Source organism: Capra hircus, chromosome 21 (assembly GCF_001704415.2).
Source record: "Capra hircus breed San Clemente chromosome 21, ASM170441v1, whole genome shotgun sequence".
Classification (NCBI taxonomy): Eukaryota; Metazoa; Chordata; class Mammalia; order Artiodactyla; family Bovidae; genus Capra; species Capra hircus.
In genome coordinates, this window is record NC_030828.1 from 41,576,438 (window position 1) to 41,590,348 (window position 13,911).

Here is a 13,911-nt window from a genome sequence, read left to right on the forward strand (position 1 = left end):
TGTCCAGTTCTGTTGCTTCCTGACCTGCATGTAGGTTTCTCAAGAGGCAGGTCAGGTGGTCTGGTATTCCTATCTCTTTCAGAATTTTCCACAGTTTATTGTGATCCACACAATCAAAGGCTTTGGCATAGTCAATAAAGCAGAAATAGATGTTTTTCTGGAACTCTCCTGCTTTTTCGATGATCCAGCGGATGTTGGCAATTTGATCTCTGGTTCCTCTGCCTTTTCTAAAACCAGCTTGAACATCAGGACTTTCATGGTTCACATACTGCTGAAGTCTGGCTTGGAGAATTTTGAGCATTACTTTACTAGCATGTGAGATGAGTGCAATTGTGCAGTAGTTTGAGCATTCTTTGGCATTGCCTTTCTTTGAGATTGGAATGAAAACTGATGTTTTCCAGTCCTGTGGCCGCTGCTGAGTTTTTCAAATTTACTGGCATATTGAGTGCAGTACTTTGACAGCATGATCTTTCAGGATTTGAAATAGCTCAACTGGAATTCCATCCCCTCCACTAGCTTTGTTCGTAGTGATGCTTCTAAGGCCCACTTGACTTCACATTCTAGGATGTCTGGCTCTAGGTGAGGATCACATCATCATGATTATCTTGAATATCATGAAAATGTTTTTTGTACAGTTCTCCTGTGTATTCTTGCCACCTCTTCTTAATATCTTCTGCTTCTGTTAGGTCCATACCATTTCTGTCTTATTGAGCCTATCTTTGCATGAAATGTTCCCTTGGTATCTCTAATTTTCTTGATGAACTTTCTAGTCTTTCCTATTCTGCTGTTTTCCTCTATTTCCTTGCATTGATTGCTGAGGAAGTCTTTCTTATCTCTTTGCTATTCTTTGGAACTCTGCATTCAGATGCTTCTGTCTTTCCTCTTCTCCTTTGCTTTTCACTTCTCTTCTTTTCATAGCTATTTGTAAGCCTTCCCCAGACAGCCATTTTGCTTTTTTGCATTTTTTTTCCATGGGGATGGTCTTGATCCCTGTCTTCTGTACAATGTCATGAACCTCCGTCCATAGTTCATCAGGCACTCTGTCTATCAGATCTAGGCCCTTAACTCTATTTCTCACTTCCACTGTATAATCATAAGGGATTTGATTTAAGTCATACCTGAATGGTCTAGCAGTTTTCCCTACTTTCTTCAGCTTAAGTGTGAATTTGGCGATAAGGAGTTCATGATCTGAGCCACGGTCAGCTCCCGGTCTTGTATTTGCTGACTGTATGGAGCTTCTCCATATTTGGCTGCAAAGAATATAATCTCTGATTTCGGTGTTGACCATCTGGTGATGATATGTGTAGAGTCTTCTCCTGTGTTGTTGGAAGAGGATGTTTGCTATGACCAGTGCATTTTCTTGGCAAAACTCTATTAGCCTTTGTCCTGCTTCATTTTGTACTCCAAGGCCAAATTTGCCTGTTGCTCCAGGTTTTTCTTGACTTCCTACTTTTGCATTCCAGTCCCCTATAATGAAAAGGACATCTTTTCTGGGTGTTAGTTCTAAAAGGTCTTGTATGTCTCCGTAGACCCATTCACCTTCAGCTTCTTCAGCGTTACTGGTTGGGGCATAGGCTTGGATTACCATGATATTGAATGGTTTGCCTTGGAAATGAACAGGGATCATTCTGTCATTTTTAAGATTGCATCCAAGTACTGCATTTCGGACTCTTGTTGACTGTGATGGCTACTCCGTTTCTTCTAAGGGATTCCTGCCCACAGTAGTAGATATAATGGTCATCTGAGTTAAATTCACCCATTCCAGTCCATTTTAGTTCGCTGATTCCTAGAATGTCGACGTTCACTCTTGTCATCTCCTGTTTGATCACTTCCAATTTGCCTTGATTCATGGACCTAGCATTCTAGTTCCTATGCAGAATTGCTCTTTATAGCATCGGACCTTGCCCCTATCACCAGTCACATCACAACTGGGTATTGTTTTTGCTTTGGCTCCATCCCTTCATTCTTTTTGGAGTTATTGCTCTACTGATCTCCAGTAGCATATTGGACACTACCGAACTGGGGAGTTCCTCTTTCAGTATCCTATCATATTGCCTTTTCATACTGTTCATGGAGTTCTCAAGGCAAGAATACTGAAATGGTTTGCCATTCCCTTCTCCAGTGGACCACGTTTTGTCAGACCTCTCCACCATGACCCATCCGTTTTGGGTGGCCCCACACAGCATGGCTTGGTTTCATTGAGTTAGACAAGGCTGTGGTCCTAGTGTGATCAGATTGGTTGTTTTCTGTGATTATGGTTTCAGTGTGTCTGCCTTCTGATGCCCTCTCGCAACACCTACCGTCTTATGTGGGTTTCTCTTACCTTGGATGTGGGGTATGTCTGGACAGCGGCTCCAGCAAAGCGCAGCCGCTGCCAGTGGGTATTCACTCTATGATGCAGAGACTTCTTACCCGGTGCTCTGTGGCAGCCTGGAGCGGGTGGGGTCGGTTGGGAGATGGAAGGGAGGTTCAAGAGGGAGGGGACATATGTATACCTATGGCTGATTCATGCTGATATACAGCAGAAACCAACACATGTTGTAAAGCAATTATCCTCCGATTAAAAATAAATAATATAAATCAGAAAACAAGAAACAGCAACAACAAAAAAGTCAGTTAAGAGTTCTTGGCTCTGGAGAGTAAAAAATAGGAGTGGGTTGGGGATTATTGACATTTAGTAATAATTTTTATTGTACTACTTGACTGTTTAATCATTATGCCTATGTTATTGAAGAAAATAGAAAGTAGAACAAAGTCCAAAGCAGAATGAAGGAAAGTGGTTACTCTGAAAATTTAACTTGGATGCTTTGGAAAGAATTGATGAAGTTATGTAGAAAAGAGTCCTATTACCAAATTAGCTATGGGGAAGATTGAGCTTGTTAGTTTAGTCAGAAGTTATAGAGGGAAAGCATAAAGAAATATGTGCATTCTTAAAGATTTAATTTGGAACAGTAAAACGCATTCTTATTCACCAGCCTTTTAATAAAGGGTCATAGTTTTTTCTTTGTGTGAAGTGAAAGTCGCTTAGTCGTGTCCAACTCCTTGTGACCCCATGGTCTATTCAGTTCATGGAATTCTCCAGGCCAGAATACTGGAGTGGGTAGCCTTTCCCTTCTCCAGGGGATCTTCCCAACCCAGGGATCGAACCCAGGTCTCCCATATTGCAGGCAGATTCTTTACCAGCTGAGCTATCAGGAAAGCCCTTTTCTTTGTGTAGGGATCCAATGAATAGAGTTGAGTTCAGTAACGGATTTCTTATGTAAACCATGCCTATATGTTTTATACATTATTTTAAATTTCAACCTCTTTAAAGAAGAGAAAGAACTGAAGAATATATGATAAAATCTGAAAATGTATTCCTGCTAGATTTTTATGATTTTGTCCTAAACTTTTAGCCCTGTGTTTGTCTAAGTTATCTAAGGTAAGAGGGCTTTTTATGTACTTTGTTATGGTAAAGAAGTAGGATATGGTAGCGAAAACGACTGGAGGCATGACTGCACAGATAGTTTGATAAAAGAAGCTATGTTTTATAATAGTCTTTAGCCACATGAAGTATATTTTCTTTGTTTTGTTGTGAGCATAAGTAGTACATTGCTTTTTATCTTGAGATTAATACAATTTCTTGTCTCAGATTAGAGAGTCATTTTTTTTCTTTCTTTTATTGTGGTAAAAACCACATAGCTTAAAATTTACCCTGTTAACCATCTTTAAGTGTACATTGTTCAGTCACTCAGTTGTGTCCGATTCTTTGCAACCCTATGGACTCCAGGTTTCCCTGTCCGTCTTCATGTCCCGGAGCTTGCTCAAACTCATTCCATTGAGTCGGTGATGCCATCCAGCCATCTCGTCCTGTCGTCCCCTGCTCCTCCTGCCTTCAATCTTTCCCAGTGTCAGGGTCTTTTCCAGTGAGTCAGCTCTTTGCATCAGGTGGCCAAAGTATTGGAGCTTTAGCTTCAGCATCCGTCCTTCTAATGAATATTCAGGACTGATTTCCTTTAGGATGGACTGGTTGGATCTCCTTGCAGTCCAAGGGACTCTCGAGAGTCTTCTCCAACACCACAGTTAAGTGGTATTAAATACATTTATAATATTGTTCAACCATCACCTCCAACTATCTCCATAGTTCTTTTCATCTTGGAAAACTGAAACACTCTGCCCATTAAACAGTAGCTCTTTGTTGCCACTTCCCCATGCTTTTGTCAACCATCATTCTACTTTCTGTCATTTTGACTACTTTCAGTATCTCATTTAGGAGGAATCTTAGAGTATTTCTCTTTTTCTTTTTTGTGGATAACTCACTTTACTCAGCATAACGTTCTCATGGTTCATCCTTGTTGTAGCATGTGTCAGAATTCTCTTCCCTTTTTGAGGCTGAATAATATTCCATTGTATATCTATACCACATTTAGCTTATCCATTCATTCATTAATGGGCACTTGGTTTGTTTCCACATTTTAACTATTGTGAATACTGTTGCTATGAACACGAGTGTACAAAAGTCTCTTCAGGGAATTGAGGCCCTGCTTTCAATTCTTTTTGGGTATATACTAAGAAGTAGAATTGCTGGATTGTATGGTAATTCTATTTGAATTTTTTGAGGAACCCATATTATTTTCTGTAGCATTTCCATTTTACATTCTTGTGAGTAGTGCACATGTGTTCCCATTTGTCTGTATTCTTGCCAACTGTTGTTATTTCCTATAGGTTTTTATTTTTTATATTTTGATGGCAGCTATCCTAATACTGTGAGGCGATCACTCATTGTAATTTTGATTCACATTTTAATAACAATCAGTGATATTGAACATTTTTTCATCTGCTTATTGGCCATTTGTATATCTTCCTTGAAAAAAATGTCTATTCACTTCCTTTGCCCTTTTTTGAATTATGTTGTTTTATTGAGTTTAAAGAATTTTCTCTATATTCTGGGTATTAATATCTATAAAATAAATGATTTACAAATATTTTCTCCCATTTTGTGGACTGCCTTTTCACCCTGTTGATATTGTCTCCTGATGCACAACATTTACAAACTTTCATGAACTCCGGTTTGTCTGTTGTTACTTTTGCTGCCCTTGTTTGGTGTGTTATCCAAGAAAGCCTCATCAAATCCAATGGCGTGAAACTCTTGCCCTGTGTGTTGTAAGAGCTTTATAATTAATAGCTCTTCCATTTAGGGCTTTGATCCATTTTGAGTTTATTTTTTATGTTAGGTAAAGATCCAACTTCATTCTTTTGCATTTGGATATCCAATTTTCCCAGCTTTTCCCCCATTGAATAATTTTGGCCTCTTTGTGAAAAAATCATTTAAGTGAGAGTATATTTCTGGGGTCTCTAGTCTATTTCTATTCCATTGGCTTATATGTCTGCTTTTATGCCAGTACACCACTGTTTTGATTGCTGTAGCTGTGTAGTAAGTTTTGAAATAAGTAAGTATGAGTCCTCAAGCTCTGTTCTTCTTTTTCAAGATTGATTTTCATATTGAGGATCCCTTGAGATTCCATCTGAATATTAGGATGGATTTATTTCTGCAAAAAATGTTAACAGCATTTTGATAGGGATTGCATTGAATCTGTAGGTGACTTTGGGTAGTATTGCCATCTTAATGTTAAGTCTTGCAGCTGATGAACATGGGATGTGTTTTTATTTTTGTCTTCTTTAAATCCTTTCAGCAATATTTTATAGTTTTAATTTTATAAATCTTTTATCTCCTTGATTAAGTTAATTCCAAAGTATTTATTCTTTTTGATGCTATTTTAAATGGGATTTTCATAATTTCCTTTTTAGATTGTTCATGTGTATAAGAAATAAACTGATTTTTTATGTTTGTATCTTCTACTAGATTTACTTATTAGCTCCAATAGTTTTCTTTGTGGAATCTTTAGGGTCTTATATAGAAGATCATAATATCTGTGAAACGAGGAAACTTTACTTCCTCCTTTGCAATTTGGATGCTGTTTATTTCTTTGTCTTGCCTCATTGCTGTGGCTGTAACTTTCAGTATTATGTTGAGCAGAAGTGGCAAAAGTGGGCATCTTTGTTTTACTCATGATCCTAGAGGAGAAACATTCAGTCTTTTATTATTGAGTACTATGTTGCTTTGGGTTTTTCACATTTGGCTTGTATTATGTTGAGATTTGAAGTAAGAGATTGATGGACAAAATTACTTATTGAGGCTATTTTTTCCAACACTTGAAAATTATAGATGAAGTGTTTCTGAAACTATATCCCCCATTTTTTTAGATGTTGCATCTATTGGGTGTGTTAGTTGTATGCTTGGTATGATGTTTAAACTGTTGCAGACTGAGGTGTAAATTAATTTAAGAGTAGCAATATGAGTAGCTTTGTTGTTTTTCAGTTGCTAAGTCCTGTCTGACTCTTCAGGACCCCATGGACTGCAGCACACCAGGCTTCCGTCACTCTCTCCTAGAGTTTGCTCAGACTCATGTCCATTGAGTCAATGATGCCATCCAGCTGTCTCATCCTGTCACCTCATTCTTTTCCTGCCCTCAATCTTTCCCAACATCAGTGTATTTTCTAATGAGTCAGTTCTTCACATCAAGTGGCCAAAGTATTGGAGCTTCATCTTCAGCATCAGTCCTTCCAGTGAATATTCAGGGTTGATTTGCTTTAACATTGACTGGTTTGATCATGGAGTCCAGAGGACCCTCGAGAGTATTCTCCAGCACCAGAGTTGAAAGTATCAATTCTTTGGCGCTCACTGTTCTGTATGGTCCAACTCACATCCATTCATGACTACTGGAAAAACCATAGCTTTGATTATACAGACCTTTGTTGGCAAAGTGATGTCTCTGCTTTTTAATACACTGTCTAGGTTTGTCATAGCTTTTCTCCCAATAGCTTAGTTATATTTTTGACAACTGTTTGATGATTATGTTTATGTATAGTGACGTACTCTTCTCAAAGATGTTTTTTTCTATTTCAGGCAACTTAATGCAGCCTCTTTTGAATTATGGTATTGCTTGGTGAGCATATATATTTTTTTACTTTATGTTAGTTTTCAGAGTAATATTGATTACCTTGTGTAATTTAGTTGTATTTTTGGTTTCCTTCTGCAGTATGTCCATGGGCTTCCTGGTTGAAGAGACTGCCCCCCTTGTTTGGAGAGGTCTTATGGTAATGTCAGCCATTGAGAAACTATTGAGGCAGGTAATACAATTGCTTTAAGTAGAATTTTATTATGGGTACACTGTGGTAAATATTTGCTGATTGAAGGGTCATTAAAGTTTCCAGTCATGTTTGAGATGTTTTGCAAAAGAATCCAGTTGATAGACTGAATTTATGATGAGTTACGTGGCGCCAAGACCAAATTCCACTGTCATGTGATTGAATCTTTCCCATTACTTACTAGTACTAATGTCTAATGTCTTATTTTATATTGTGCTGTTTCTCTTTTTAGACTCTGTTGAGTCTGCAGTGCTATGAGGATGTCTATTTTATAAGTAATCTGCCTTTTTAGATTTATGGTTAATTTCATTGTGACCAATATTGAGTTATAAAGGCATTGTAGAAGTTCCTCAAATGTAGAAAAAATTATTTAAACCACCGTGTTTATGATTTAAAATTGCTTCAGAAGAAAATGAAATTTTATTTTACTCTGAGTACATATGGCTATATATTTATATATATAGTATCTGTCCAATCAACTTTAATTTATCCTTAAGGAAGAGAACATTTGATTGGATAATCTAAAAATATCAGATGGGCTCTATGTTATTTATAGAAATAAATTTCATTTTTTTCTTAGTTTCTGTACATGTATAGTTAATTATCTTCTAGGTTATAAGTACTACGCATTTTCTCCATTGACTCACAACAGTTACCCCTTATTTATTCACATTTTACTTTAGGTCAGGCACCATGCCATAGATTGACAGTTCTAAGCATAGATACTCCTATATTCATTTCCAGTTGTTAAAGTAAGTGGGTATTTCTTGAACTCTGAAACTCTTCTTTTTCCCCTGTAACGTCTTGTCTTATTTATCTGCTGCTTGAGTTCTGATAAATTTGCTTTTTGATCTTTGTTCCAGAATCTTTCTATTTTCCCAGCACATTTAAACCTCTTGGCTACATTTCTTTCTCGTTTACACTCAGATCCCATAGTTGGTTATTTCAGTTATACTCCTAACAACATCCTGTCCATTCTGTGATCTTGACCTTTATTTTCGTGGTAAACCAGCCTTTTTTTTCCTTTAAGGAAATTTTAAAACAATCTTTATTCAGTTTATAATTAGAGTCAATGAAAATTTGAAAACACAGAAGGAGGATTCTGATTTAAATATTGTTGACTGAAAAAAAGTACAACCTATAAGTTGAAAATTATGTTTTATTAAGTCCGAGGACTTAATCCTTGGATGCAGTCTCTCAGATAACTCTATGAGACTGCTTCGAAGTGGTAAGAGAGGAACCAGGATATATGAGGTTTTGCAGCAAAGTTTTCTAGGTAGTCAGAACATCAAAAGATTACCGTTAGTTTAGGGAGAATGGATCCATGTATACGTATGGCTTAGTTCCTTTGGTGTCCACCTGAAACTCTTACAACATTGTTAATTGGCTATACTCCAGTATAAAATACAAAAGTTTTGTTGTTTTTAAATTACTGTTACTAAAGAAAACCACGTATATCAAGTTAAGGAATTTAGTGCTTGTTTATGTGCAGGAAGATGCAAGAGTTTGGCTCACTGAAATCATTCCTCAGTTATCTGGGCCCTCAGCTATCTGGGACCAGTATCCTGTGCTTTCTCCTTCCGAGCTTGCTCTCAGGGTGCACCATTGGGGTGGCTGCAGCAGCTGACAGACTGCTAGATGACAGGCATCCTGTTTCTATCCTAAGTTCCCTCAGGGCTAGCTGTCAGGGAGGCTGCAATGCAATGGCTTGATGGCTGCAAATCCTTTGTTTACTGATGTGGCAGGCAACATTTTTTCATCCTCATTATTAGTTTTCCCCCTCCTGTGTTAGGGTGAGAATTCTTAACAGGAAATGATTCAGAATTCCTCCTAAGGCTTTATGGTTGGCCACAAGAAGGTGGAAATTCCACTTTCAACAGTAATCAGACACTTAGAGATTCAAGTCTGTGAGAAGAGACACAGAAATGCAGGCCAAAGGTTGGTGTTCTGAGGAGCATGCTTTGTGAAAATGGAATAGCTGGTTAGATGCTCTGCGGGCTTCCCCTGATGGCTCAGCAGGTGAAGAACCTGCCTGCAGTGCAGGAGACGCAGGAGACTCAGGTTCGATCACTGGGTTGGGAAGATCCTCTTGAAAAGAAAATGGCAACCACTCCAGTATTCTTACCTGAAAAATCTCATGGACAGAGGAGCCTGGAGGGCTACAGTCAGCAACAAATTTCCTTTGTTTCTTGATGCTCTGTAAAGCAGTGGATTGTGGAGGGTACCTGGTTCATTGGCCAATTAAAAAAAATTGAATATAACACATGTACAGAATATAACACATATACATGTACATAGGGGTCCAAATAGATAGATTATCCCAAAGAGAAAATACCTTTATACTTATCACTTAGGACAAAATAAACAGAATACCAGTGTTTCAGATGCTTTTCTCCTGTCTCATCCCAGATACTACTTTGTGGGGAGATGATAAGTACTTGTGGTCAGTTTGCCATCTTGAGCTAAAATCTGCTTGAAAAGTTCTTTTTCCTTTCTTTCAATGTTTTACTGAGTTAAGCTTACAGATATAGTAGGATGCACATATCTTATATATGGAGTTCAATGATTTTTGATAAACATATATAACTATGTAACCACATTGCAGTCAAGATAGAGAACATTTTTATCCCCCTCTAGGAGGTTTCCTTGGGCTCCCTTAGGCCATCACTGTTGTGATTTCTGTCAGTCTAAGTGAGTTTTGTGTGTTCTTATACTTCATATAAAGGGAACCTTAATGTATAATTCCTATTTGCATCTCATTTGTTTTTCTTAGTCTAAAGCTTTTAAAATCATGCTGGTTGCATGTATCAGTAGCTGAGTCCTTTTTATTGCTGAGTAGTAATTCCTTTGCATGAATATAACCCAATTTTATTCATTTATTTTTCTGATGATAAACAATTGTGTAGTCTCCAGTTTGGGGCTATTTTGAATAATGCTACTGTACATACTTGTACAGGTACTCATAAAGGTTCCAGTTGTTTCGCATTTTTGTGTGTGTGTGTGATCATTCTCTTCACTGGTGGCTATAAAAATGATGGTTTCAGTTTGTGCTTGCCTGATGGTCAGTGATGTTAAGCCCCTTTTCATGTGCATGTTAGATATTGCTGTATCTTCTTTCATAAAGTGTATGTTCAAGTCCTTCACTTTTTTGGGCTCATTTCTCTTCTTGTAATTGAGTATTCTGGCTATGAGTCCATTGTCAGATACATATATTGGGAATATTTCTCCCAGACTGTGTCTTGCCTTTTGATGAGCTGAAGTTTTAAATTTTCATGAAATCCAATTTATCAAAAAATTGTGTTTAATGCTTAGTGCTCTTTGTGTCCTCTGTAGGAAATCTTTGCCTGTCTACCCCAAGGTTGTAAAGATATTCCTGTATATTTCTTTTATCTTAAAACTTATAGGTCTGGCTTGTATATATTGAATTAATTTTTGTGTGTGAAGTGAGATAATGATCAAGGTTTATATTTTTCGTTGTGTGATAACAGGAAATACATTTATTCTTTGTCCTTTGGTCCTGACACAAAGCTCCCCAAACCCTTGGAATTTCCTGAGTGGTAGATTTGTCCTTTGTCATTCATAAGGAGTCCCTTTTTGAGCACACTGGTTCATGCTAGGGAGATGACTTAGGGTGGAATCTCTAGATAGCCTCAGATGGGACTGGTCACCAGAAGACCAAGTACTTAGAGAGGTAGAATTTTCCACCTCACCTGCCTACCTCTGGGAAGGGGATGTGGGGTGGACTGCAGATTAAACGCTATAGAAACTCTTGAACAAGATTCGATGAGCTTCTGGGTTGTAAAACACATCCATGGGTAGGTTGTGTACCCTAGCTCCATAGGGACAGAAGCTCCTGTCCTCAGAGCCCTTCTGAACCTTGGCCTGTGTACTTACCACCTCTTCATCTGCCCTTTCATCTGTATCCTATACCCTTTATAATAAACTGGGAAATGTAGGTAAACATTTCTCTGAGCTCTGTGAGCTGCTTAAGTACAATACAGGCATACCAATGATATTTTAAGTTTGGTTCCAGACCAGTACAATGAAGAGAGTATCACAGTAAAGCCATTACACAAACTTTTTTGTTTCCCAGTACAGGTAAGAGTTGTGTTTCATTGTACTTTAGTCTGTTAAGTATACAGTAGCATTATGTCTAACAGAAACATTGTACATACCTTAATTAAGAAACACTTTGTTGCTGGAAAGCATTAACCAATATCTAAGACACCACCCTTCACGGCAGAAAGTGAAGAGGAACTAAAAAGCCTCTTGATGAAAGTGAAAAGAAGAGAGTGAAAAAGTTGGCTTAAAGCTCAACATTCAGAAAACGAAGATCATGGCATCTGGTCCCATCACTTCATGGGAAATAGATGGGGAAACAGTAGAAACAGTGTCAGACTTTATTTTTTTGGGCTCCAAAATCACTGCAGATGGTGACTGCAGTCATGAAATTAAAAGACGCTTACTCCTTGGAAGAAAAGTTATGACCAACCTAGATATTATATTCAAAAGCAAAGAAATTACTTTGCCGACTAAGGTCCGTCTAGTCAAGGCTATGGTTTCTCCAGTGGTCATGTATGGATGTGAGAGTTGGACTGTGAAGAAGGCTGAGCGCTGAAGAATTGATGCTTTTGAACTGTGGTGTTGGAGAAGACTCTTGAGAGTCCCTTGGACTGCAAGGAGATCCAACCAGTCCATTCTGAAGGAGATCAGCCCTGGGATTTCTTTGGAAGGAATGATGCTAAAGCTGAAACTCCAGTACTTTGTCCACCTCATGCGAAGAGTTGACTCTTTGGGAAAGACTGTGATGCTGGGAGGGATTGGGGGCAGGAGGAGAAGGGGACGACCGAGGATGAGATGGCTGGATGGCATCACTGACTCGATGGACGTGAGTGAGTGAACTCCGGGAGATGGTGACGGACAGGGAGGCCTGGTGTGCTGCGATTCATGGGGTCGCAAAGAGTCGGATACGACTGAGCGACTGAACTGAACTGAACTGAACTGAAGCGAAGCCGTCAGCAAGTCATAATCTTTTTGCAATAGTGACATCAAAGGTCAGTGATCACAGATCACAGTGAGAAATACAGTAATAATTAAAAAGTTTGAAATATTGTAAGGATTACCAAAATGTGATGCAGAGATACAAAGTGACTAAATGCTCACGTGGAAAAATGGTCCTGATGGACTTGCTTGATGCAGGTTTGCCATAAACCTTCAATCTGTAAAAAATGCAGTATCTGTGAAGCATGATAAAATGAGATATGCTTGTAACTGAACTTAGGGAGAGGGATCTTGAGAACCTCTGATTAATAGCCAATTAGCCCAAAGCACATGTAACAGCCTGGATTTGTGATTGGCATCCGAATTGGGTGCAGTCTTGTGGGACTAAGCCCTTAATATAGAATCTGTTGCCGTCTCCTGCTAGATAGTGTCAGAGTTAACTTAATTGCTTGGTCATATTGGAAAATACACATTATAGTACTTTATCTGATTTTTCTAGCATTATTTGTTTAGAAGACTTACCTTTCCCCATTGAATAGACTTGAAACATTACACAGAAATCAATTAAGCTTATGTATAGGGTCTATCTCTGGACACTATTATATTCTAGTAATAGTTGAATCCTTACAGTAAAACCATATTGTCTTAATGATTGTAGCTCTTTAGAAGGCTTATTAATACAGAAAGTGAGAGTCATCCAACTTTGTTCTTTCTTAAGATTACTTTGGCTACTTTAGTTTTTTTCACATTTCTATATAATTTTCATATTCAGCTTATCAATTTGTGTGGGAAAGCATATTACTGTTTTCATTAGGATTTGTTGTTCTTCAGCTGCTAAGTCGTGTCCAACTCTTTGTGGCCCAGTAGACTGCAGCATACCAGGCTCCTCTGTCCTCCATTATCCCCTGAAGTTTGCTCAGATTTATGTCCATTGAGTTGATGATGCTATCTAACTGAGTCTGTGATGCTATCTAACCCTTTCATCCTCTGCCACCCCCTTTTGCCTTTAATCTTTCCCAGGATCAAGGTCTTTTCCAATGACTCAGCTCTTGCTAATCAGGTGGCCAAAGTGTTGGAGCTTCAGCTTCAGCATCATCCTTTTAATGAGTACTCAGGGTTGATTTCCTTTAAGATTGACTGGTTTGATCACCTTGCAGTCCATGGTACTCCAAAAGCATCAGTTCTTTGGTGCTCACCCTTCTTTATGGTTCAATTCTCACATCCATATGTGACTACTAGAAAAACCAGAGCTTTGATTATATGGACCTTTGTTGGCAAAGTGATGTATCTGATTTTTAATATGGTATTTAGGTTTGTCATAGCTTTCCTTCCAAGGAGCAAGTGTCTTTTAATTTTATGGCTGCAGTCAACATCCACAGTGCTTTTGGAGCCCAAGAAAATAAAATCTGTCACTGCTTCCACTTTTTCCACTTCTATTTGCTGTGAAGTGATGGGACCAGATGCCATATCATAAGTTTTTTGAATGCTGAGTTTTAAGCCAGCTTTTTCACTCTTTTCTTTCACCCTCATTAAGAGGCTCTTTAGTTCCTCTTCAATTTCTACCTTTAGAGTGGTATCACCTGCATATCTGAGATTATTGATATTTCTTCTGGCAATGTTGATTTCAACTTGTGATTCATCCCATCTGGCATTTCACATGATGTACTCTGCATGTAAGTTAAATAAGCAGGATGACAATATACAGCCTTGTGCTGCTCAATT

The 13,911-nt window shown here is 38.3% G+C and overlaps 1 protein-coding gene across 4 annotated transcripts in view; it reads left to right on the top strand.

Moving 5' to 3' along the window:
• Positions 1–13,911, top strand: part of NUBPL (nucleotide binding protein like) — a 232,337-nt gene that overhangs the window by 88,782 nt on the left and 129,644 nt on the right. For all 4 annotated transcript variants that reach the window (XR_001919904.1, XM_018066437.1, XM_018066436.1 and 1 more), the window contains exons 5-6: positions 6,947–6,986; positions 7,080–7,170. Coding sequence is in view for 3 of the 4 variants with exons in the window: in XM_018066437.1 (XP_017921926.1) it covers positions 6,947–6,986; positions 7,080–7,170 (131 nt within the window). In the remaining variant the exon portion in view is untranslated. The remainder of the gene's footprint in view (positions 1–6,946; positions 6,987–7,079; positions 7,171–13,911) is intronic.